Below are 26,909 nucleotides of genomic sequence, written 5' to 3'. Positions count from 1 at the left end.
GATTAACCTCGCCTCCATGCTTAACCTCTTAAGCCCGATTGGCCTGGGCCATAACCCTATCAAAACAGCAGTCAAAGTGTATATTTTCAGCACTACGTTTGTTTACCAATGATTTTAAATGTTAGCGAAATGTGAGCTTATAAAAATCTCTGCGCATTGCACCGGAAAGCCGACGATTTAGACGCGAGAAGAAGAAGCACTCATGAAATCGTTGTAGTCCTAAGAAAGAGGATACATTTATAGAAATTTCATAAAACTACACTACCCAGCTCACACCAGCCGTCGACAACGGAAGTCCAACCATTTTTCACGTAATCTTTCTGACATGATTTCTGTGTTATCTCACGGGTCGAACAAACCTCAACGTTATTGCCATAAAATTAAACATATATTGTTTCTTTACCTTTCTGTGAATGTCTAGAAAAAACACGTTGCGATCTGGTAAAAAATGGCGGAGCTATGGACATTATACAAAAGTAACTACTAGATTTCATTCACGGTCTTTGCTGCCCTGTAACGGGCGCCTGGTGGTACTAAATACAGATTTAACTCTTCCATTGGAAAGAGGGAATTTGGCCCAATCCATAGATGTATGACTTGGCCATAATGAGGTAATTTATAAGTCTGATATTCTATATTCATTTCAAATGGCATTTGTCCAGATGGCAAAATTCAGTACTGTATCTACAAAAAAACCTGTAAATCATCTGTCCTTTGTTTATTTGCTTAGATTTAAAGAGGGGGGGGGAAAGCCAATAATAATTTATATTCTCCTTTTGTTCATTACAATCTACTCAAGCATAGTAACACAGAATATTTCTGACACTGGGAATACATTCCCTAAGGTCCATAGATGTCCCTAGATACCAAGAACATGCAAAATAGCCTTGTTGAAGTGGAGCAATCTTCCATTTACTTGGGTATATACTTTTAGGCAAATCTTCTGAAAATATGGCTAGAGGTTAAGTGTATAATAGTGGACGTTAAGAACGATTCTGGCCATGCCAGATAGTATTACAGACTATTACACTAGCACACTATTACACTTTTACACACTATTACATAGGGGTGTAAAGGTACACGTATACATACAGAACCGTTTCAGTGTGTACCGTGCCGTACCGAACGGCTGTGTAGTGTACCGAACGAATACAACGGTATGTTAACCACTAACGACCGCCCACCGGGGGCTGTTTTTTTCACAATCTAATATTATTATTATTATTTAAAAAGAAATGTACAAGTCGATTATTTTTTTCAATATAGAATATTCGTTGACAGCCCTACAAGTACAATTAGTTACTGCACACTACATCACCCCTGAGTGGAACATGGAAAGCCAAACTTTCCCCCACTGTACCGAAAACCCGTAACAAACCTTGACTTCAAAACCGATGTACGTACCGTACCGTGGTTTTTGTGTACCGTTACACCCCTTACACTATGAAACACTATTACAGTATAGCAAACTATTACACTATTACAGTTTTACACTATTACACACTGACACAATTACACTATTACACACTGACACTATTACACACTGACAATTACACTATTACACATTTACATTATCACACTGTTACACACTATTACACACTTAAGCATGGGGTTGTGGTTAACCTAGAGTAGACCAATGAAAATATAGTAGTCTCACTCTACTGAGTTAATTGACACCGCCCATAGGTCCACTACGACAAACAGTTCATGAGATATGAAAGTGGACAGGGCTTACCGTAATTCCTCTAATAGTAACCGGGTCTCAAATACAAGCCGGGTCTCTATTAATGGCCGGGTGCGCTCTTGAGCTAAGCAATTATAAACCGGCCTCCTAATACAAGCCGGGTTACTAATATACTGAGCTGCATACTGAGCTAGTTACTTGTTAAAATTAAAATTGTGACCACCTGTAATTGCACTGTTTACTATTTCATACAGTACTTGGTTTCAATAAATGAACCCAGTACATTTTACTGGGTTCAAACTGACACAAAATGTTGATTTATTCATTATGATCCGTTTGAAATTTTTAAATATAGGCCTCCCTCTTATACAGGCCTCCTCCTAATACAAGCCTGGTACCCGCTACAGTTGAAACAAATACAAGCCGGGGTTACTATTAGAGGAATTACGGTATTTCAATGGACAACCATGGAAATGAATACAAATAAAATAAAATAAAAATGTATACAAATAAAATACTTGTTGTTGCCTGACCCCGAAAAATATTCTAAAATCCAGGTTCTTGGCCTGCTGTCTGCCTAACGTTTCATCCAAATCTGCCCTGTAGTTTGCAAGATTTAGCTGCGGATGGAAAGACGGACAGACTCGCGCATGCGACGGATTACATGATTTCCCCGGGCTTCCGCCTATGAAAGCAATTGTATAAAGTAAAAATACATGGTTGCCAAATAAACCGGGTCTGTTTAAGGTTTTAAATTAGTAATATTTCCAATTATCATTAAAGAATGTCAGTCGGAGGCGTGGCTGGGTAGCGCAGTGTACTAAGCACTCGCCTACCACCGCAGAGAGACTGGGATCTAATCCAGCTGTCAGCGGTACCTCCGGCTGGGTCAGTCGTCCCTACTAACACAATAAGGCAGTGTTAGTGGGTGGGAAGCCGGTGGGGTCTGTGTCCTGGTCGTTGTAAACTGCGACTCCTACAGGTCGGTCGGGGCGCCTGTTCAGCAGGGAGGGGATCTGGGGGAAATAGCGTGAACCTCCGTGCGCGTTACGTTCCCCCGGTGAGAGTCCTCACTGACAGGATAAAAGAAGCGGCTGGCGACTCCACGTGTGTCAGAGGAGGCATGTGATAGTTCTACACCCTCCCTAGGCCGACAGTGGGGCAATGCTTGCAATGACCAGGAAGGGAATTGGCATAACGACTAAATTGGGATGGGTGAAAAATACAGAAAAAGCCCCCCCCCCCCCCCCCCAAAAAAAAGAATGATGACGCAAATTAATTGTTACAGATGAGAGACTGTGTACTTCCTGTTATCACACATACAGTACATTCAGAATGTCATGGATTGTCTGTAATAATTGACCTATCGCAGACCCAGTGGTGACTCTCCAATCACAACTGTTGCTTCCCTCGGACAAACAACACTTCTGTGTCTGTTTTCTTGACCTCGGTCTTGAACAGTACTGTTTATGAAAAAGGTTTACAATCCATTACAGCGGCGACTGAAGGAACAAGAGCTCAGAGATCTGGAGGTTGAGGAGGAGCACAACGTCTCAACTCTTCCTCACAGACGAGCGGCTTGGCGGCGCAGTGCAACACTCTCAGAGGATGAAGAGATAACACGCTGCTGGACGGTTAGTGTGTGGGGCCTAACAAAAATAATAGTTGGTTTCAGGTTGGTTGTCAGTTTGGCCATGGGTAGGTAGGGAATTTTTTTTTTTTTCTTTTTTTTTTTTATTCTTTCCCACGGCGACTATGGATAGGGAATTTCTTTATTTAATGAACCCTTTCACTGCCACACGACAGAAGGTTAGCCCTTTACTATCACACAACCGACGGCGATGCTCCATCATTAGCATCATTAGCTCCGCGGATGCGGAGCTAATGATGCTAATGATGGAGCATCGCCGTCGGTTGTGTGATAGTAAAGGGCTAACCTTCTGTATTGTCACAGTGAAAGGGTTAACCGGCTGTCGTGTGGCAGTGAAAGGGTTAAAATGTTCACAACAACATGGATGCATGTACTCTGCCAGCATGTTTAATATCCATAATACTAAATGTTTGACTAAGATTTCTATGAAACTTTATTCTAAAAAAAAAAAAAAAAAAATGATTTTTTTTTTTTTTAATATATAATTTTTTTTTAAAACTCATAAAATATATTGGGTCGCACCTAAATCGGCAGGGTCGGTCGGCAACCTGAAACCAACCATTATTTTTGTTAGGCCTTAGTAGCAATGCTAAATTTAATTATGTTAAAGCACAGGGTGAAATTGTTTTAAATTACTGTTACATAATGGCCAACACTGCTGAGTGAAGTTCAGCATTATTAGTCATAGTCATTTGGATAACCGTAGTGTCTGAGCTGGGCAAATAACAGCCATATGTTTTACATGAATTCAAATCAGCCTCTTTAAAGCTCTGGAAAAGGGAATATGATTTCCAAGTCAAATGTGGATAGCCCTTGTATACCTGTGTTTGAGTTGGCTATGTGTGTAGTGTAGTGTCATGATACTGAGCAGTTGTATGTTGATTTGTGTTGCATTGTGGGAGTTGTAGTGTCACTACTACACTACTGCTACGACTACTAAGTCTCTACTACACACTTGTGGTGGTGAATTACTAGGCAACTATTACTATCTAGAAAAGATAGTTACATGATGTTTTATACCACAAACTCCTCTTTGCACAAGCTGCCTTGCTTGTTCCTGAGTCTCTAGAAATAGTTCATTCATGTATAGTGAGCTCATAGTTGCAGGTGGTTTGCCCGTTGAGAGCAACCCGTGTGTGCACACACACACGCACACACACACACATACACACACACACACTAAAGAGGGGGGAAGGTCGCACTGCAAATAAGGAAGTGCAGTGTGTGCGTGACCTTTGTGCGGTACACAGACACACACACACACACACACACACACGTACACAGACACAGGCAGACACCAACATACACACCTGGAAGTATAACGCCGAGAGGGAGGACTAGTGGACAGGTGGGCTGAAGGGGGACGACCGACAGAAGGCCAATGACAATAGAAAAGCGTGTTAGTTTGCAGTTGCATCAGAAGCTGAAACGGCATAAGCTTGAGGTGATATATCTTTTATTCCTGTAATCAATATACAGTTCCTTTTTTTAGATAAGAGAGAGAGAGAGAGCGAGTGAGTGAGTTGTTGTTGTCACAGCTTTGTGGAGATGCAGCTTTCAGAGAGAGAAAGTTTCAACATTATTCTATTCTAGAGTATGAAGTATTTACATGTTTGTGAGTGTGTATAAAAAGAAGGTCTATCTGTGTCAGCTATTTTCGTTCCTGTCTGTCCTGCTTTCACTGTTTTGTGAAAGGAGCCACAAGAAGGAAGGAAGGAAGGAAGGAAGGAGTGTGAGAGAGAGAGAGAGAGAGAGAGAGGGAGGGAGAGGGGCGAGACACGCGAACCAAACCAAACCTTTGAACGAATGTCAGTTTGTTCGCAGGAGGCACAGAGAGCAGTAAGTGTTGCAGCTCCTGTCCTACGGGGAGAGAGGGCTGGTTGGAGAGAGAAACAGGGATTGGTGGATCGGGATGGGAGGAAAAGTAGGAGGGAGTGCGGGTAGTTTGAAAGGGGGGGGGGGGGTGAAAAGGGGGGGATATGGAGTGAGAGAGGAGGAGAGGGAGTTCTGATATTGGATGAAAGGATGCTCCTAACGGGGGGAGAACTTTTAGAAGAGAAAGGCACAACAATGAGAGCGATGTATCTGATCTGTTACAGGAAAGGAATCGTTGTTTTTTTATGAGGCTGTGTGAACAAGTTGCAGTCAAGAAAAGTGTTCATGCTTTTGAGCCTGTGCTTGTAATAATAATAATAATAATAATAATATGTGTGTAACTCACCAACTCCTCTCATTCTCTTTGGCTCCAGAGGAAGTGAAGAGCAACATGGTTCGGTGAGTGGAGTCTTACTTTGGACACTTGATGTTCAGTTAGTCAACCTCGGCTGTTCTCTGTTTTTATTTTGCGTAATGAATGCGTGGTGTCAACTTCTCTCTTTCCATTCCTCCTTCTCTTTCTTTCTCCCGCTGTTGAATTATCATGTTTCTCTTGTTTTTCGTTCTGCTGCTGTGTGTGTGTTTTGTGGTGCCAGTGTACAGTTCTATATCAGGTTTTCTTTTTCTTTTTCATATATATTGACACTGACCAGAGCCAAGCGTTAGTGACAGTTTTATTGAATCAGCTTGGCCAGTCCCTCTTTGTCTTTCTTCTACATTCTGTCAGACTGTTGATAGAACCTGTGATTGTGTGTAATGTATTTAAAGATAGCCAGTGGTTTAACTATCAGAATAGACCGTGGTCTGCAGCTGACCAGACTATGGCAAAGATGACATCTTGCAGACCATGAGCGTAGACCAGCCAAGTTGTCTGGCATCTCTATGGGGGATATACGCTCCAACGGAACACACCGTGCATGACGTGCTGTCGAAGCTACACTCTTCTCTACAAGTGATATGTTATATAGAGAGGGAAATCAGTTCTACTTCTTTGTGAATCAATGAATATACAAATGCAGATCAAAGTGAGCTTAAGTGAGCACCTTTTTCGTCTGTACACAAAACGGTCTTGTTTTTGTCCATATTTTGCCCATGTACCGCACTTAAGATGATGCGAGAAAGTAAAGGACATCAAGAGGGCGTTGGTGTGTGCAAGAGAATTTGGTACATGTCATACACTCAATCAGTCAGTGTGTGTAGTGTATAAGCAATTTTCTCTATGATCAGTATGTGTGTAATTGCTGTGTGTGTGTTTGTGTGTCTAACCCTTAAACCATTTGAACCTCTGGAACCTCATATTGAACGACTGGAATATTTTAATTTCATTTACGTTTCTAACATTTAATTGTGAATTCAGACAAAGCATTAAAAATGTGCGTGTGTGTGTGTGTGTGTGTGTGGTTCCAGGTGGTTCCACAGAGATATCACAGGCCTCCAGGCTGAGTCGCTGCTAAAGTCTCGGGGAGTCCATGGCAGCTTTCTGGCGCGACCCAGCAAGAAGAACGTAGGAGACTTTTCCCTCTCTGTCAGGTAACAAGCCTTTGAGGACAGACTCCACAGTACAAATTTGACCAATTCCCCTTTTCTGTAATTTTAGCTTTATTTATTCTATTTAAAAAAAGATATAGCTATATATTTTAACCCTGGCATGTTTACAGTTTCACATTTCACAGATTACAAATGTTAGAACTGAACTTTCCAACGATGATGTCAAGATGAGTTCCAAAACAGAATTCTGATTAAACATCCCAAACTCAAAGTGCTAACTCATTAGTAATAAAAAAAGAAATTATAAAAAGAATTATAACGTACGGCGGCTGGGTGACGTAGCGGAGATTGTGCTCGTCACCAATGCATGAGACTCCGGTATCGAATCCCAGTCTCAGCATTGCCTTTGACTTGGGCCGGCCGTCGTACTGGCTCATTTGGCAGAGTCAGCGGGTGGAAGTCGATGAGTGGGGATTGGACGTTGTGGACAGCGACTCCTACAGGTCGGTTGGGTGACGCGGCGCCTGCACAGCAGAGACAGGAAGTATCGGGGGCAGCGTGAGCCTCCCACGCGTTACACCTCGCCACTGAGAGTCCGCGCTGTCTGGTGAAAAGATGCGACAGGCTGCCTCCTCGTGTACCGTAGGGGACACGTGATGCAAGGCTTCTATCCTCACTACAACCGACCAGTGGGGGGCATAGTCTAGCAACGTTCAAGACAGGGGAGGGGAGAATTGGCAATACGAAATTGGGATGGGAGAAAAATAGAAAATGAGGAGAAAAAGTGGATAAAAAAACAGAATTATAACGTTTTTTATATAGCACGTTTCTAGAAACCCAAGGCCACTTTACATACAATGCAGCAAAGAAAAGACACAGAAGACACTAAATAGATATTAGATAGTAATAACAATACAGGCCCGGGACCTTGTGAACAGGTCGGTTAGTTAGTTGTTGTTTTTTTGTAACAAAATATTCAAGTGGAAGAGACACTGCATTATATTTGGACTGTATACCAACGGCAGGAATAAGCAATATCCAGTAGAACCATATAGTACACACATATACATATATTTACATGTGTCATGCATCATGCGTATTATCTATAGTTATCTATCCACATACATTAGACAGCTACAGTGATGAATTTAATATTTCTATATGAAATACAGTCTGTATGTCATCTTCAACCTGTCCTGTAATCTTGTGGCTGAATCCAATATGGAATCCCTTTCTTCACAAACCCACAATAGGATAACTTATGAACTTTGTCATGTCTTTTGAATTGGACCAATATTGATTAGGAAACATGCTAATTCTATTGAATGCACAGGTAATTACTCTGTATTAGTGCTACCAGTGAACTCATTAGTTTTTGTTAGGTCAGGGCGATATGACAATCACACTATTTTTGTTAGTTTTGATGATATGGCGGTACAACAGTCTAACAGTATTACATTTTCCAGTACAAACTATATCATTCTTTATCTTGTAATATAATTGTTCATTCAAAATGCTCTATTTTCAAAAAGAACTAATTTATTACTTAAATAAATATATATACAGTATGTATATATTTTAAACAATATGTACATATATATATATATTGCTGACGATGTTATGGTAAAAGTCCATACCTTTGCGTGGATCCATGATGGTATGACTAGGCCTAACAAAAATAATGGTTGGTTTCAGGTTGCCGACCGACCCTGCCGATTTAGGTGCGACCCAATATATTTTATGAGTTTAAAAAAAAAATTATATATTAAAAAAAAAAAAAATCATTTTTTTTTTTTTTTTTTTTTTTTTTTAGAATAAAGTTTCATAGAAATCTTAGTCAAACATTTAGTATTATGGATATTAAACATGCTGGCAGAGTACATGCATCCATGTTGTTGTGAACATTTTAACCCTTTCACTGCCACACGACAGCCGGTTAACCCTTTCACTGTGCCAATACAGAAGGTTAGCCCTTTACTATCACACAACCGACGGCGATGCTCCATCATTAGCATCATTAGCTCCGCATCCGCGGAGCTAATGATGCTAATGATGGAGCATCGCCGTCGGTTGTGTGATAGTAAAGGGCTAACCTTCTGTCGTGTAGCAGTGAAAGGGTTAATTAAATAAAGAAATTCCCTATCCATAGTCGCCGTGGGAAAGAATAAAAAAAAAAATTCCCTACCTACCCATGGCCAAACTGACAACCAACCTGAAACCAACTATTATTTTTGTTAGGCCCTATTGGGTCCACAGTACCTCACAGTCCGAGCACAGTGAAGATATTCAGCGGGGACAGGGGACCAGCTAGATTCAGACCTATGCACTAACAGCTCACTTGTTGGTTAGAGACCCAGGCACCTGGTTTCCCTTCCTATCTTTATGTTGTTGTTGTTGTTTCAAACTTATTTCCATCTCAATATCAGACTCTTTAATTATCATACATCCTTTAGATATTTGGGATGTGTGCTGGATATCTGGATATTGTTCTCTACCTATTCTGTTGCATATAAAATAGGCACATTACACTTGTGTACAGTGTACAGTGTTCGCTCCTGTTATTATGTTGTACATGTTATTACAATATTTACTCCAATGTTTTAGCTTATTCTGTTATGATATTATTGAGCAATTAGTGGATTGAATCTATGATAACATGATAAATAGAAAACATATTGGTAAGAACTAAATAGATGAGAAAGAAATAATTGGAATGCTAATAATTGTTGGAATGCCACTTCTATCAACATTTTGCTCTTATGTCATTACAATCATGATGTTTTAATGCTTTAAAGATCCAGTACAATGAAAAGCGTGTTGCATTTTTTTAACAGAAGGTATGTTTATGTAAAAATCATCCAAAATTAACGCTAATTTCTTTTTCTCTGTTTATTTATTATTTTTTTTATCTTTGTATCTACCGGTACATCATTTCATTGATTGTCTCGCAAAGAACAAGTGTACATGAAATGTATAGTGCTTACAGGCTGAGAAATTAAAGGGGTAAACAAATCTTTACATCCCGCCATTTCCTGAGATTATGAACAATATGTGTATTCATAGGTGTATATGGTGTGTGAAAGGTTATACATCTTATATCTACACTTTATACACCTATAAACACAAAATGTATTAAAGGAACAAATTCCCCAATTATGGGAATTTAGCTTACTGTCTTCTCCAAAGTCACACAAGAAGCCCATTTTCTAAGCAATTTGTAACCCAATTGCTAAGCATGATAACACCTCTCCCGGAGTTTTAAGCTAGGCTAGCTGCTTCTCATCCGCTTCCATTCATTGTGCTAAACTAGGCTAGCGTGCAGCCGGATAGCTTTCTACTGAATGCACAGAGAGGACATTTATATCCATCTTTTATTTAATTTTTTTTAATTATCTTTTAATTAGCATTTCAGCTTTTGCTGGTCACGCAGGACCGATAGAGGAGAGAGGGAGAACGGGAGGAGAGGTAGGGAAGACATGCGGCAAATGGTCGCCGGGGACTGGGGAACGAACCCTGGACGACCGATTTGCGACTCAGCGCGCCGCCACGTGGTGTGCTACTGGAGCGCCCCCCGATTTGTATCCATCTTCTGACTCTGGAGAAGACGGCAAGCAAATTTCTCATAGTGTTGGGCGTGTTCCTTTCAAAGACAGGGACAATCTCTGGTAATGGCGAGGAAAGTCAAAGTGACGCCGGTGTGGTCCTTTTTTAAGTGTGACGATACCATGTTGTGACTGACACTGAGTGCCCTCCTTTCACCAGGGTGGGTGAGTTGGTGACCCACATCCGTATCCAGAACACAGGCGACTACTATGACCTGTACGGGGGAGAGAAGTTCGCCACGCTGTCGGAGCTGGTGGAGTACTACACGGCAGAGAACGGCATCCTGCAGGACAAGGACGGCACCGTCATCGAACTCAGATACGCCCTCAACTGCTCCGACCCCACCACGGAGAGGTCGGTGCACTCTCACCTCTCGCACTCAAACTCCAATCTTAACCTAACCCTCAACACTCCTCTGGCAGGTTTCACTTGTATGGGCCACACGCATCGACATCGACCCGGGGGGGGGGGCTGTCAGCGGCTCTGTCTTAAGAGGGCCAGTGTAATACAGGTGGTTAAATAAGCACACGCATTTGATGACGAGGGGGGGGGGGGAGTAATTCCTAGAATTATAGATTTTAGAATGTTTATAATAGGTATCATTTAGGGTTCTGGTATGCCCTGGGCTTTTAAAAGAATTGCACTTTGCTTCCTGACTTTTGACTTAATCTCAAGTCTTCGGGGGAGGAAGGCATCTCATTAACAGCTGTTTATCTCATGGCTACCTAGGTTCTTGCCACTTAACCCTCCCCCCTCTTCATAACGTGTGAGTCAGCGAAGGAGAACACCCACTGTCACTGAGCCTACTGCTGTCTGATCGGTTGAGCTCAGTGCCAGAGAAATAGTCATCTTTCTCTGGGCCATGACTGCACATGCCCAGAGGGGCTGGGGGTCAATTGTTTTTTGATGAATATTTAGAAAATAATTATTACAAATATAAAGCCTGACCTGAAATAAGGGTTGCCTGTTACCAGACGTATGCCTATAGAAACCTGTTGAAGCTGTGGGTTGGTTAAGTAGGTTAATGTCCATCATGGTGATACAAATCTTTAGTCTTCTAGACTGCAGTGTTCCACTCCATTTATGAGTCAAATCTAAAGCATCATGGTGCGACACTACAATCTTTGCTAAGCATTTTACAATATCCACTTGCCTTCGTTCAGTTGTGTGTCATGTGTGTGTTTGATTGATTGACTGATTGAAAACTTTATTAACAGATTGCAGAATTGGTACAATACAGTACGGCTCAATGAATACACACAATTGTTAAGGGGATGCAGACCAGAGAAAGACTTTCGTCTTGTTTACATCAGGGTCCCCCATTTTCAATTCATCATAACATTTATTGATTGATTGATTGATTGATTGATTGATTGATTGATTGATTGATTGAAAATGTTATTAACAGATTGCAGAATGGGTACAATACAATACGGCTCAATACACATAATTGTTAAGGGGATGCAGACCAGAAATCAAATCAAATCAAATTTATTTGTAAGGCCCGACAACACACGTTAATGTCCCCATGGGCCGGACACGTCTTCTTTAAACAAGTCAAGAAGAAATATCACAATAAGTCAAGAACAAAACAAGAACACCATAAGGTCCAACAAATTTAAAATAAATGCAAAATAAATTAATGAAATTAATGCAACACTCGCAGACATACCCCACACGAAGGTAAGGAAAAACTCACAAAAACCTAGCAATAGGAAAAAATGCACCACAGGCAGTGTGGAGGAGAGAAACCTTAGGAGGGCCATTCAAGGGGGGATCTCCCTTCTTAGATGTCGTTGACAGACCACGGACAGAAGACGGTAAGAAGCTGATCCATGGCCTCGTGGTGCACGTAGAGCAGTCACTGCAATCTTGGCCAAGACCCCGAGACATCCACCACCTTGGTCAGCACCACGAGACAAGCACTCAGAGAGATGGGGGGGAGGGGGTTGGGACAGGGTTTAGATAGTTCCCATGTTTGTAGTGGGCGGAGATGGAGCAATAGATACATGTAGTGAGCATATGCATACATGGTGACAGTAGAATCATAGTATATAAGAAAATTGTGAAATAGAGTAATAGATAGAACTACTGCAAGCGTATGGATACAGGATGAGATACAAGACAATAGCTCAGGGCCGTATGCCCCGTGGGGGCAGGAGGAGTCACTCAGAAGGTTCAGCACTGCAGGCCAGACAGAAGGCGGTATGAAGCTGTTCCATGGGACCGGTTGAGACAGAGAAAGACTTTCGTCTTGTTTACATCAGGGTCCCCCATTTTCAATTTATAATGACATTTATGACATACCCAACATACAGATATACAGTACTGTTACATTTATGACATACAAGATATACAAATATATATATATAATATATATATATATTATACAGTACTGTTTAACAGAGATCCTAACAGAAACGATATACATTAGAGGGGGAGGAAACTGTACATTAGGAGGGGGTTGGGTAGGTGGTTTGGACATTTACGGGGGCCAGTTTCGAATTGCAGCCTTCCGTAGGTGCTCTTCGAGGGCGGTTTTGAAGGTGGGTAGGATTCACATTCTTTTACGGCTGTGGGTAGGGCGTTCCTTGCGAAACGTGTTTAGTCCCTTGTTTGAGCCAAATCTGGGTTGAACATGATTTGTGGAACTCCCTCTGGTGTTGTGGTCGTGGAATTCACTGACCTTTGGAAAGTATTTCGACATGTACATGGGTATCTTAGTGGTGTAGTGTATCTTGTAGACCAGGCCCATTGCAATTTGCTGTACTCTGTCGTCTACTCTAAGCCATCCTAGGATGTCAATGTGGGCAGGGGTGAGGTGGGTTTTAGAAGTAAGGTCACATAGTAGTCTGACCAGTTTGTTTTGTGATGTTTGTAATCTTGTTTTTAGTGCCTTTGAGGTGCTTTGGTACCATGAGGTGCAAGCATAGTCGTAGTACCCAGATTCTGCCGAGTTCAGAACTGAGGGCTTTTTCAACCTGCAACTTGTCCCTGTCAGAGACCAGCAGGGCTGAGTCGTCCACGATCAGGAACAAGTTGCAGTCACACGTTGATAACATGTCATTTGCATAAATTAGGAACAGTAACGGTCCTATTATGACATACACGACATAGATATACAGTACTGTTACATCCAGACATTTATGACATACAAGATATACAAATATACAGTACTGTTTATTTACAGACAGAGTTTCTAAAAGAGAATATATAAATTTGAGGCGGAAGAAACGGTTTGTGAATCTGTCCTTTATACAAGTAAAGCACCATGAGGCCGACATGTTTACAGACAAAACACATTGGACAAACAAGTACAGTTCCGACACAAATTCAGTTCAAACATCAACCAACGTGTATATCAAATGAAACAAATACAAACAACGTCTAAAATGTCAGAGTTCAAAACTTTTAAAATCTTCTAACTTAATGAAATGTTCTAAATTTGTTAAACCAATTTGACCAAGCTCAGATTTAGCATGTGGTGTATCGCAATCCTGTGACCTAGTACCATATGTGCTGTATTTAAAAGCAATCAAAGAACAGATATAATAGGAACGTTTCATAAGCAGAGCCTTATAGATAAATAAAATGCAACGCATATCCCTTCTCTTAGTTAAAGCAGGCCATCCCACTTTTTCATATAAAATACAATTGTGAGTGAGAAATGTATCTCCAGTGATAAAACACAGTGCGCTATAATACACAGCATAGAGGGTTTTAAGGTGGAGGGAGAGAGAGGCATGCATTTACAGAATGTCATCATAATCAAATACACAATGAACCCTTGCACTGAAGAATATTTTTGGACAGCCCATGTATTTGCATTTGTGAAGTTAGTGATATAATCACAAGAAACTACTCAACCTTGACTGTCTTTAACTATGAGTGAACATAACACTCCTCCCTCTCTCCTCTCTCTCTCTACCCCTCCCTCTCCCCCTCTCTTTATGCACCTCCCTCCCCCCCTCTCTCTCTACCCCTCCCTCTCTCCCCTCTCTCTCTCCCCCTCCCTCTCCCCCTCTCTCTATGCACCTCCCTCTCCCCCCCTCTCTCTCCCCCTCCCTCTCTTCCCCATCTCTCTCTACCCCTCCCTCTATCCTGTCTTCTCTCTCTGTCAGTTGTTTAACTTCCCTTTCTCACTGCGGTTGGAAACTTTAGGTCTTGACACATTTGAAAGCAGTGACCAGAGCCCTGTTTGTCTTCCTCTCTTGCACCCTCCATCATGATCTTGCTTTCTTGCTGTCTTCCTCATCTCACTCTCTATCTCTCTCTCACTCCCGTCTCTCACCATGCTCTGCTTATCTCACTAGGTCATTTCTGCAGATCTGTTCCAATGTATTCTCATCTATGTATCTGTCAATCACGTATACTTAGAAAATATAAGTGATGCTTTGGTTCCTCAGTGAAAATACCACAATTAATTTATTTTAGATTATTGATGATACTAACCTCATTGACACATTCTCACACCAGTTGCTGAAGTTGTAGGTAGAATTGTTTTCTCATATTTGGACACATTTAGTATTATACAATACATCACCCCATTAAGACATGCATGTTAGAGTCCCTGCCCTTGACCAAGGTACTGGCACTACAACTGGAGTTGGTCCCTTGACCAAGGTACTGGCGTTACAACTGGAGTTGGTCCCTTGACCAAGGTACTGGCGATACAACTGGAGTTGGTCCCTTGACCAAGGTACTGGCATTACAACTGGAATTGGTCCCTTGATCAAGGTACTGGCGTTACAACTGGAATTGGTCCCTTGACCAAGGTACTGGCGTTACAACTGGAGTTGGTCCCTTGACCAAGGTACTGGTGTTACAACTGGAGTTGGTCCCTTGACCAAGGTACTGGCGTTACAACTGGAATTGGTCCCTTGACCAAGGTACTGGCACTACAACTGGAGTTGGTCTCTTGATCAAGGTACTGGTGTTACAACTGGAGTTGGTCCCTTGACCAAGGTACTGGTGTTACAACTGGAGTTGGTCCCTTGACCAAGGTACTGGCATTACAACTGGAGTTGGTCCCTGGACCAAGGTACTGGCACTACAACTGGAGTTGGTCCCCGGGGGTGCCACGATACGTGTGGCTGCCCCACTGCTCCTAAATAGTTAGGATGGATCAAATGCAGAGGATGAATTTCCCCCACGCGGGATTAATAAAGATTCAGCTTAACATGACAACTTAACTTCACATTTACGCGGTTATGTCTTGGAGGCCCTGATCATATGGCCGTACGCGGACTGCTGCAAATAATTTTACAGGGTCAATAGGCTACTTTTATTCTCATACGACTGACAGCGCCCGGGGAGGTGAAGGGAATCCTTATTCCAGTTTCTCTCAAGACGAATGATTGGATTTGACTTAGTCGGTATATGATTAAGCGGTGCGTGCGTTGTCGGAGTGTACAGGGTGATGTGTGGCACGGTCAGCAGCCTTATCGAGGATGGAGGAGATAAAAGAAACAGCTTTAAAGGAAAGCGAGTGTGAATAAGAGGAGGGGTGGTAGGATCTGTGTGTATCAGTTGTCGGAGGGCACAGGCTATAAATACTTTGTCGTCTTCAGCCACGGAATCTGTCATCAGAAGTTTTCCGACCACAAAGCAGGAAGTTCAGATGTGAAGAAATCGAGAACTGCACCTAAATTTAAACATCAGGCAGCTAGAAGCCCCAGACAAGTGTACATTCACACACACACACACACACGCACGCACGCACGCACGCGCGCACATACACACACACACACACACACACACACACACACACACACACACACACACACACACACACACACACACACACACACACACACACACACACACACACACGCACGCACGCGCGCACATACACACACACACACACACACACACACACGCACGCACGCGCGCACATACACACACACACACACACACACACACACACACACACACACACACACACACACACACACACACACACAGAAATAAATACCTTACTAGTGTTACTACAGTATGTTGGTCTAGTCCACAAATATCTGTGACATTTATAGCAATAACAAGACAACCAAGATTACCAAGATAATATATTTAGAATAGTCTGTAGTGGCTTTCTGGTTTACACACACTGTGATTTCTGAATATAACACCCCGTGCACTATTTTAGTTTTTTAAGTTAGATACACTACATGAAAAATATCAACTTTTTAGAAAGTTCTTTCTAAAATATTTAAGAAAGACTTCTTATAGCAAGAATTCCTTTTCTAGCCTGAAGGAGCCGGGTCATTCTTCACTTGAGAAACTATTTCTTCATTCAAGAAAGGGAATTTTTATTTTTTTGTATCCACTTTTTCTCCTTATTTTCTATTTTTCTCCCATCCCAATTTCGCCTCGCCAATTCTCCCTTCAATTCTACCCTCCCCTGTCTCGAACGTTGTTAGACCATGCCTCCCACTGGTCGGTTGTAGTGAGGACCAAGCCTTGCATCACGTGTCCCCTCCGGTACACGAGGAGGCAGCTGTTGCATCTTTTTACCTGAACAGCGCGATCTCTGTGGCGAGGAGTAACGCGTGGGAGGCTCACGCTGCCCCCGTTACTTCCTGATTCTGCTGTACAGGCGCACCAACCGACCTGTAGGAGTCGCTGTCCACAACGTCCAATCCCCACCCACCGGCTTTCCCACCCCTAACACTGCCAATTGTGTTAGTATGAACGACCGGCCAAGCCGGTAGCAACGCCGAGAGCTGGCCGGTTAGGGCAACGCAGCATCTCCTGCGTTGGTGGGCGAGCGCCTTGCCCACTGCGCCACTCAGCCGCCCAAGAAAGGGAAGTTCTTGTCTGAAGAAGTATATTTCTTAAATGCAAGAAATACATTCTTCTGTCAAGAATTTCTTGGGAAGCAATTCTTCATCCAAGAAGACAGGTTCTTATACCAATCAAACTAATTATTAAATGGAGACGATTCTTACATCAAGTCAAGTCAAGAGTTTTATTTGTCACGGCATACAAGCATACAGTGAAATGCGGGGGGTCATGCCCACAGCGATTGTGCAATAATACAGTAATAAGAATAGGATGAGAATAAGACATTTGTGCAATAATACAAGTAATAAGAATAAGACATAACAGGTATATGTACATAAAGTTTACTGGCTTCAGAAACACCAGTTCAATCCCCCTGACCAGCAGGAAAAATCTGGATAGAGAAGTGAATGAATAACGCTCTCCCCACCCTCAATACCCACTGTTGATGTGCCCTTGAGCAAGGCCTTTATCCCCCAACTGCTCCAGTGGAGCTGCTCAGTGGAGGACTGTGTTTGTAACTGTATGTAACTGCATGAGTGTGAAGCAGGGCATTTCTGAGAACAAAAGGTTAGAAAATAAAACTAAATGAAGGATGTTTTTCTTCAGTATAATATCCTTCAACACACCAATATTTGTCCACAATTTAAATTGCATTGCTTCAACAGCTAGGGATGGGTGTTCAAATACATATAATAATATATATATATATATATTAGGGCTGTCAAAATTAATGCTTTAACTTTGGAGATTAATTTAAATTATTTAAGTGAAAAATCTTCAATCTTAGCGCCGCGGATATAAGAAAGAGGTCTAGCTGAGTCAATGTTGATGGTTTTGTTGAACATTTGTATATCATAGGAGAGAAACTGTATTCAAAGAAAGCTATTAACATAGTCTTTGAAACTAAATATACTTTCTTTGTGTTGATTTTACATTAATTCCATGATTTTACTCAAGTAAATATATGTTACAAGCTTCGGTCTTAAGTAGAAAAATGCTATTTTTAATCTAGATTAATCTAGATTAATTACAGAAAATGGTGAGATTAATTAGTAAACAATTTTTAATCAATTGACAGCACTAATATATATATATATATATATATATAAAAAGAAAGAAAATTACTTTATACACTTTATTTAAAAAAAGAAATTGCATTTCTTTTTTAAAGTTCTTTCAGACGACTTGGGGGCAGCGGTGGCCTAAAGGTTAGAGAAGCGGGTTTGTGACCGGAAGGTCGCCGGTTCGATCCCCCGGACCAGGAGGACAAATCTGGGCTGGGGAAGTGAATGAATAACTCTCTCCCATACCCTTAACACCAACCGCTGAAGTGCCCATGAGCAAGGCACTAAACCCCCAACTGCTCCAGTGGAGTTGCTCAGTGGCCAACAGTGTCAGACTGTGGTTGTACTGGGCAGCTCCCAGGTGTGAATGGAACTGTGTGAATGTGAAGCAGGGCGTAGCTGAAAAAAGAGCATCCGTGCTCAACGAACCTACCCTGGGTAAATAAAGGTTAAATGAAAATAAATAAAAAATTGCAAAAATCCATTTTCTAGGCTGAAGGAGCCGGGTCATTCTTCACATGAGAAACTATTTATTCATTCAAGAAAGGGAAATTAGGGCGGTCAGGTGGCATAGCGGAGATTGTGCTCGTCACCAATGCAAGAGGCTGCGGTCTCGACTCCCGGAGAGTCAGCGTTGCCTTGGCTCGGGCTGATCGCTATACTACTGTAACTCGTTTGGCTGAGTTAGGGGGAGGGGAGCCGTGGGTGGGTCCTGGGCGTTGTGGACAGCGACCCCTACAGTTCGGTCGGGGCGCGTGCTCAGCGAGGGTAGGATCTGGTGAGAGGTAGTGCGGCCTCCCACACGCTACACTCTCCCAGTGAGAATCTGCACGGCCAGGCTGGCTGCCGGCTGGCTGCACATGCGTCGGAGGAAAGCATGTGACAGTCTCCGGCCTCTCGGACCAACAGTAGGGGAAAGTGCGCAACAACCAGGAAGGGGGTTGGGAATTGGCATAACGACTAACAGTGGGATGGGAGAAAAATCGGAAAAAGGAGGAGGGGAAAAAGGAAATTATTGTCTGAACAAATACATTGAATGCTTAAAAGCTTAAATGCTGGTGGTGTTCAGACTCGTCACGGTTCAAAAACAAACTAATTCAATTGTCCACACAAGTGCAATATCAATCAATACGAATATTTATTGATTAAAGGCAGAATATAATCCGATGGGCAAAATAGAATGGTCGTAATACAGTCCGATGTCCAAAACACAAAACAGGCTCTCGTACAAAAAAAGGATGGTTCAATACTCAGAGTAGTCGTCCGGTCCAGGGTCAGTACACAAGGGGGTTTCTCAGCCAGTCCAGGGTCCAGTACACAATGAACACCTTCTCGCCTTCACCTCTCTTCTCACTACCTCTCACCTTATAACACTCCGTTAACAACAATCACTTTCTACACATACTCAGCTCCAACCTCACCTCCTCTCAACAATACTCTATCTGTCCTAGTGTTTTATGGTATGTGTGTCTGGTGTGTGTGTGTGTGTGTGGGATGTGGGTGATCTAATAATGGTGCACAGGTGTGTTCTATCAGTCCTAATCAGCTACCTAATTGCTTCCACTCCTTCCGTGGCAGTAGTATCTCCCGTCCTTCACATATCCACGACACTGGGGGTGATATCTGCCACAATATATATATATATATATATATAATTGTACAACAGAATATACTTGCGTCACATAGTGGCTGATCTTTCTCACTGTGTACTACCAGGTGGTACCATGGCCACCTGTCCGGGCCCAATGCAGAAAAGATGCTGGGGGAGCGGGACGAGGCGGGGACCTTCCTGGTGCGGGAGTCTCTGTCCAAACCAGGGGACTTCGTCCTGTCGGCTCTGACAGAGGAGAGGAGCCACGCCGGGGGGAAGAGGGTCTCCCACATCAAGGTCATGTGTCAGGTGGGCTCCCGGTTTCACCCTTGTGTGTGTGTCTGTGTCTGAGTGTATGTCCATATGCGTATACCGTAATTCCTCTAATAGTAACCGGTATTCAATTAAAAACCAGGTCTCTATTAATGACCGGGTGCGCTGTTGAGCTAAGCAATTATAAGCCGGCCTCCTAATACAAGCCGGGTTTCATGTATATGCTGGCATGGCTGTGCAGTAAATACCATATAATGGTATGGTGTTAATGTTTACCAAGAGAGTAAGCCTACCTCAGAATTGTATAAAACGAAGTTATTATTATTGTGATTAGTATTGTGATTGCACTATTTTACTTTATTTAACTTTTTTTGACCACCTGTAATTGCACTGTTTATTACCGTATTTCATACAGTACTTGGTTTCAATAAATGAACCCAGTACATTTTACTGGGTTCAAACTGACACAAAATGTTGATTTATTCATTATGATCTGTTTGAAAATTAGAAATATAGGCCTCTCTCTTATACAGGCCTCCTCCTAATACAAGCCTGGTATCAGCTACAGTTGAAACAAATACAAGCCGGGGTTACTATTAGAGGAATTACGGTATACATATTATGTGTATGAGTGCAGAAGCATTAGTCCGTGCACAAACGTTGAGTTGTCGTTCTTTTTGGTCAAGCTTCTTTTTCTTTGACTTTGCAGAATGAGGATTGTCTAGATAGAAGTTGACGTTGTCATCATGCATTATCTCCTGAGGGCCATTCCCAACACAACACGCTCCACTGCACTATGAAATAAGTTCCCCCAGTCTTATGCAGTAACCTACCTCAGGCTGTTTCTCCGAGCCTCGTGTCTTTTTGTCTGTCAACTTTGTCAATTGATTAGTTTTATTTTTTAATGTTTTCTTTTTGTTTATGAGTTGAAGAGAGTTTCCTGAACTCATTTCCTGAAAAGTGATAAACACATCTCTGGTAAGCACTAAAATGTAAATAGTTCCATCTGCATGACTGCATGTGGGAAACACAATTTTACAGATTTGCCGATAAAATCAACTAATCAATCAGTCAACAATATCCTGTGACTATTATTAGTTTAGGACAACCTTACGTTGTACGACCGATTAGCCAGTCTCCCCCTTCTCATATTCTGTCCCTGCTGCAAGTTACTTGTTTAGTGGATATAGAACTGATTACATTACGTCATATATATATGTGTGTGTGTGTGTGTGTGTGTGTGGTTATCTGATGATGGGTATCTGATGGTTGTATGTCCCTGGGATGTGAAAACAGCTCAGAATATAATTCAGTTTTATTGATTTGTTGCTTGTTTTTAGCAAGATCCTCCAACCTGATCCTTGTTTACTTCCTGCTCAGGGAGGAGGTAGAACGAGATCTCTTTTCTCAGTGTAGCACGTTTTGGCGTTGACATCAGTAGATTATAAGATTATACGATGGTAGGTGAGAGAGTAAAAGAGAGGTGAGTTTGGGGAGAAGTACATCCAGTGCATACAGAGAGACTTGATGCACTGGGGCGACAGTGGCTCAGGAGGTAGAGCTGTCGTCTGGTAGTCAGAAGGTTCCCGGTTCGATTACCACTCCTCCCAAGCAGCGTGTCAAAGTGTCCTTGAGCAAGAAACACCTAATTGCTCCAGATGAGCAGGTTGGCACCTTGCATGGTCGCCTCCGCCGTTGATGTGTGAATGTGAGTGAATGGGTGAATGTGAGGAACAAAAATTGTAATGCGCTTTGGATAAAAGCACTATATAAAATGTACCATTTACCATTTTAGTGCTTTACAAATTTTGTTCCTCACATTCAGTGCTACATTTTATATAGAGACGGTTTCAGTGGAATTGTGTTACTAGGGAACAGCTTGGACTACAGTTTCCTGTTGCAGGGTTAATTGCTGATATCGACAACTGGCAGGAAATCAACTGTAGTCTGTTGTAGAGTGATGGTTGTTTTTGTTGTCAAGTTGAAACTGTCCATACTCCCAGTTTATAGTAAGGATTTCCTTTCCACCTGGTCTGATATGGTGTTAACTTGGACCCAGAGTGGAGAATATGTACTGTGGTGTAAGTGGCTAAGATGTTCCAGTCTTTGGACTATGGGCAATTATTTCTCTTGTCCTTTATAATGCATGATTAAAGGAGAATACCAGTGCTTTGGACATGTGGGTCTCAAGTCATTCCAATTATTTATATGATTCAATAATAATTTTTCACAATATTTTACCATTACTAAAAAAAATACTTGGTAACACAGGTTATTGAATTGATTAATTAATTATTGAATTGATTAATTAATTATGTATTTATTATTATTTGATCATTTTTACATGCCACATAAACCCATGAGAGTCTCCACTACATACCATACTAACATACGGTTATTCTATAACCATAGTTATATGAGTATAGCGAGCGCTCTGCTCGTAGTGGAACTGTCCCTTTATCCAGTCTAATAATGAATAATCTTCTCCACATACACACACCCATCCGCCTGGCCACACCCACATCCGCTCCTCTACATAAGCGGGGTCGTGGCCACACCATCAGCTCCTTCCCAAGTCTTTCACCACCGAAGGCGAAGACCACGGGGCCCTCAGTGAGTCCGAGCAGAGCGCTCGCTATACTCATATAACTATGGTTATAGAATAACCGTATGTTATATGTATGTTATATATCGTAATAGCTTACGCTCTGCTCGTACTGGAACACAGGAGCTGAGCAGAGCGGAAGCTTGACAGATGTACCCGCTGAGGCCCCCCACAACCATCAGGACCCCCCTAGAGGAGGACGGGAGGGAATCGGATCCAACTGTGCAAAGAGGGTTTAGCACCTCAAAACGCACAGGGTGAGCAGACCGTGGGACTTACCTTCACACAGAAGGACCTGCGACCACTCAGGCGCGCATCCCACATGCCACCAGGGAACGGACGGGAAGCAAAACACCCCCGTCACAGCCCCCAACATCACGGGGTCGAAGGTCAAGAACCCAACCCTGTGGCAAGGCCGTAGCAGCGGAGTGCGGAGGAGGACCCAGCCCCAGGAACAACCTGAGGGCCAGGACACCCCCGAAAAAGGGGGCCCGGTGAGGTCAACGATGCCGTAGCATCGGGACCCCACCAGACGGTCACTGGTGACACCACCCCCCACATCGCCAGCGTATCGGACAGGGCCCAAACCAAGAGCAGGCCCTTCCCCCCTTTGGCACGCTGCCCTGAAGCACTCCACAACACTGTAAGGCCAGTCGGCGCACCGGGGAGACAACCCCCAAAGAGGTTGATCCCTCAATCCAGGCAACAGGCCCCAAGAGCATAACTCGACCTGTGCCCGGAGCACTGCCGACTAGACAGGCGCCTAAGGGGTCTACTGTGAGAACAGTACCCCGGCGGAAGGGGCGTTCGGTATGCTGTGCACTATGTCGCAACCTCCACAAACCCGATCCCTCCAGCGGGGTCGAGGTTCAAGAGAAGGCTGACACGATTGGCAGACGTCATGAAAGGTGCGGGGGCACACTCGCGGGCAGACGGGGTCAAGCCCGGCCTCAACCCGAGAGTCGACTCTGCTACCAACACACCGGGGAACCAACCACCCCCCTATGTTTAGTTTAACAGGAGGCGGTTGTTCCTTTAACCCACCAAGAAAAAACTCAGAAAACATAACTGCGCCTATACACCGGCTATACAGGCAGTACAAGTGTTTCAGTTTTTTAAAGGGTTAACCCAGGCCAACAGGTTGACGAGAACGAGTTCGGACCTGGGCCCGGCGGACCGGGACCTACACAGGGATGCCAGAGGGGTTCAATAGAAAAAGCTCCTCGACAGCCCCCTCCCATCCCTGCCCAGGCCCCTTAACACAGCGCAAGGTACAACACAATATGGACCAAGCACATCACTGTGAAGGGCAACTCGTAGTGGCATACATATGACACACACATCCATGATATCAATCCCGCAACGCCCGGGCCGACCTGGCATTTTACCCCCGGAAAAGCACAAAGTCCTTTGGGGTACCAGAACAGCAGATCTGTGCCCCGGCGGACAACGTGTTAACTGACCTGGTCTGGCGCGACCAGAACCAGTCCCGTGTCCTAGTCACGCCGCTATCCCCAGTCCTAAGAGGGGGGTAGGTACGCGTGTCGATCCAAAACATCACAGAGGGCGCCACCAAGATGGTCAGTACGTGAATGCACTGCACCTGGTGGCCCACCCCACGGGCGTGAGACCCCTCCGCCAATGCTTTGATCTACTCCGTCATCTCCCCCCGGAGATGAACGTGAGTCGTCGAGTCTAACCTAGTACACTGGCGCTCGGTAGAGATAAAAAATCTCCTTCCCAGTCGCCGCATAAAAAAGCTGTTTCTATGAAATGGGCAACCAAGGCGCGCCAGCCCATGACGTGGTTCCACACCGAAAGCACCCAGGGCCAGCACTATGTACACGTCGAGGCCCAAAAAAATCAATGGTAATTCTAATAAGAAAACCAGACAACATTCCCTCCATGCCGTCTGGGACGAGCAGCAGGAAGCCTGAAAGAACTCACGGAAGTCTCATGGCCAATAGAAACGCGCCCAGTGATGTAGGGCTGGGCGATATGGCCAAAAACGTTATCGCGATAAAATTATTAAATTATTTTCATATAACTCGATATCGATAATTATCGTCGATATAATTTCTGTCAAGTTTAATTAACTTCTTATGCCCGGCGCCGATGGACGGGCTATTAATAGACTTGTTTTGCTGCTGCGAATGTCTCGAGTTGATGTCGTCATCAGTCCGCACACGTTAGCAGTTAGCCAGAGCAAGCGGTGTATCCCATGACAATGTACTAACTATCACCCTAAAATACTCTGTTCCGCCCCAATACATTGCAACGACGTCCACCGCATACCCCACACTACTCTAACCGTGGCACGTAAACTATAAAATAGCGGCGTGCAAGCTAATTATCCTAGCCAGCCTTGTTTACTACTGGAGTCCTACCTCTCTACCCAGAGGTGCAGCGCGGGTCTCCTTCGATGTCGGCCATCTCCTTCACTGATTGGTTGTTAGTGCGTGTGCTCATGTCCAAGCTTGGAAAATCGATATATCGAAACTTTGCGACCACGTTTCATGTTTATTTCGAGGAAATAATTTATCGCGATAGTTATCGTTATCTTTTTATCACCCAGCCCTACAGTGACGTATTCCATGGCCAGGGAAATCCCGTGACCCACCTATCCTAATATGGCGTGGGACCAGGGAACTCCCCTCCCCCTCCCCCTTTCCCCTCCCTGTGACACGCTGACCCCACAGCTCGACAGGAAGACCGACGAACAGGAGGTCCAACCCCCTGGCCAATCTGTAAAAGGGGGGAGGGGTTTATCAGTGCACCCCCTATGACCCCACACCCCGGATACGATGAAAATAACAAGCAGCGCATGACACCAGTTGTCTAGCATGCTACATGAAAAAGCGTATATACCCCTAGGATAAAGCTTAACAGTTGCACGCCAGCCACAGACGATAAACTTGTTTGTGTAAAAAACAGGCTTTTATACAAGGCTTCAGGCTCATGTGCGAAACTCGCCACCCGCATTTTTATACCTTTACCAAGTAAAGAAAAAACAACAGATGTTAAAGAGAGGGTCCAAAGACCTCGGTACAATAGCTACATATGTGAGTCCTCAACCTAGTTGTGGACTCGATGCCACGTTTCCCAAACGTAACAGAATACACACAACCCCCTCAGATAAAAAAGGTAAAGTTCACTCTTACTACTGCAAGAAGAACGCCGTCTTTTATGATGAGAGAAGACAAGTCTTTCGACTGAGTGCTAGCCACAGGCCTTGCTAAGCACACATATAGCGACCAGAAAACAAATTTCAAAGAAAACTGCCCCACTCCCTAAGCAAGCACACAACCCCACAGCTAGGTGAGGGTTATACATCGTATCCCCAATATATAGTGAATAAACACAAGTTTTGTAACAAAAAACAGTCCTTCACCAGGAGGGACTTTTTAGCAATGGAAGGCCCAGCAGTGGCGGCGGTGATGGAGGCAACGGCCGCAGGCCTCTGCCGGCGTTGCTTCTTCCGGACATCACCGGTGGCATCGGGTCGGGGGAAATGGGGCTGGAGCATGGAGCGCTCCTCCTCCATCTCCCTGCAGGCTGCCGTCATCTGCTTTATGGCCGACCCGAATAGTCCAGCATTGGAGAGGGGGGCCGTGAGCAGCGGAATCCTCCTCTGGTCCGGCACCCGCGCCTGCTCCAGCCAAAGGTGGCGCTGGATGAGAGTGGCCAGGGTGCGCTCCTTCCCGGCGGCTATCGCCTGCAGCTGGGTTAGGTGCAGGATGGCTCCAGCCGCCTGGGCGTGAAGGTACCATTGATGGTCATCCAGTACCGACCCGCCCGCCATCAGCCCCGACATGTAGCGCGCCAGCTGCGCGATGTTGGAGGTCGCAGCCAGGCTCTGTGTCGAGGCGATGTACACCTGGTCACTCCACGATGCCAACTGCCTAGCCGACTTCCCCTGGGGAACCGGCTTCCTTAACGGCTCCCACACCATTTCGGGGCAAAGTATGGCTGCCATCAGGCTATCAAGCCGAGGCACCCCGTCCTTAAGCCCCTGGACCAAACCCACCACCCGCGTGACTGGCACGTAGGCGGGGGTAAGGCCAACGATGCGGGATATTACCTGTCCCTGTGCCACGTAAGCCTCCATTGCTGGGAAGAATGGGCAGACAACGCCCGTCTCTCTCACAGGACGACGTTGCCAGAGATGACCTATCATGTCATCAGGAACAGGTGCCGGCAGTGGCTGCGGCAACGCCACGCCATTAGCGGCTGCGGCGGCCGCCATGAGCTCGGGGAACAAGGCAAGCAACTCCCCTTGCATACCTTCCTCC

At 44.1% G+C, this 26,909-nt stretch overlaps 1 protein-coding gene across 8 annotated transcripts in view; it reads left to right on the top strand.

The window, feature by feature from the left end:
* Nucleotides 1–26,909, top strand: part of ptpn6 (protein tyrosine phosphatase non-receptor type 6) — a 65,865-nt gene that overhangs the window by 5,677 nt on the left and 33,279 nt on the right. For 3 of the 8 annotated variants that reach the window (XM_084336806.1, XM_084336808.1, XM_084336805.1), the window contains exons 2-5: nt 5,585–5,609; nt 6,618–6,740; nt 10,461–10,655; nt 19,865–20,048. In XM_084336806.1, coding sequence (XP_084192932.1) covers nt 5,602–5,609; nt 6,618–6,740; nt 10,461–10,655; nt 19,865–20,048 — 510 coding nt within the window. In that variant the 5' untranslated portion in view covers nt 5,585–5,601. Of the gene's footprint in view, nt 1–3,145; nt 3,319–4,655; nt 4,780–5,584; nt 5,610–6,617; nt 6,741–10,460; nt 10,656–19,864; nt 20,049–26,909 lie in introns of those variants that run through there. The other 5 variants (XM_084336803.1, XM_084336802.1, XM_084336804.1 and 2 more) reach the window with 4 other exon arrangements.

The sequence above is a fragment of the Notolepis coatsorum genome, assembly GCF_963971535.1.
Source record: "Notolepis coatsorum genome assembly, chromosome: 19".
NCBI classification, from domain to species: domain Eukaryota; kingdom Metazoa; phylum Chordata; class Actinopteri; order Aulopiformes; family Paralepididae; genus Notolepis; species Notolepis coatsorum.
Note: the sequence above shows the minus strand (reverse complement) of the source record. Positions and strands in the feature narration are given on the sequence as shown.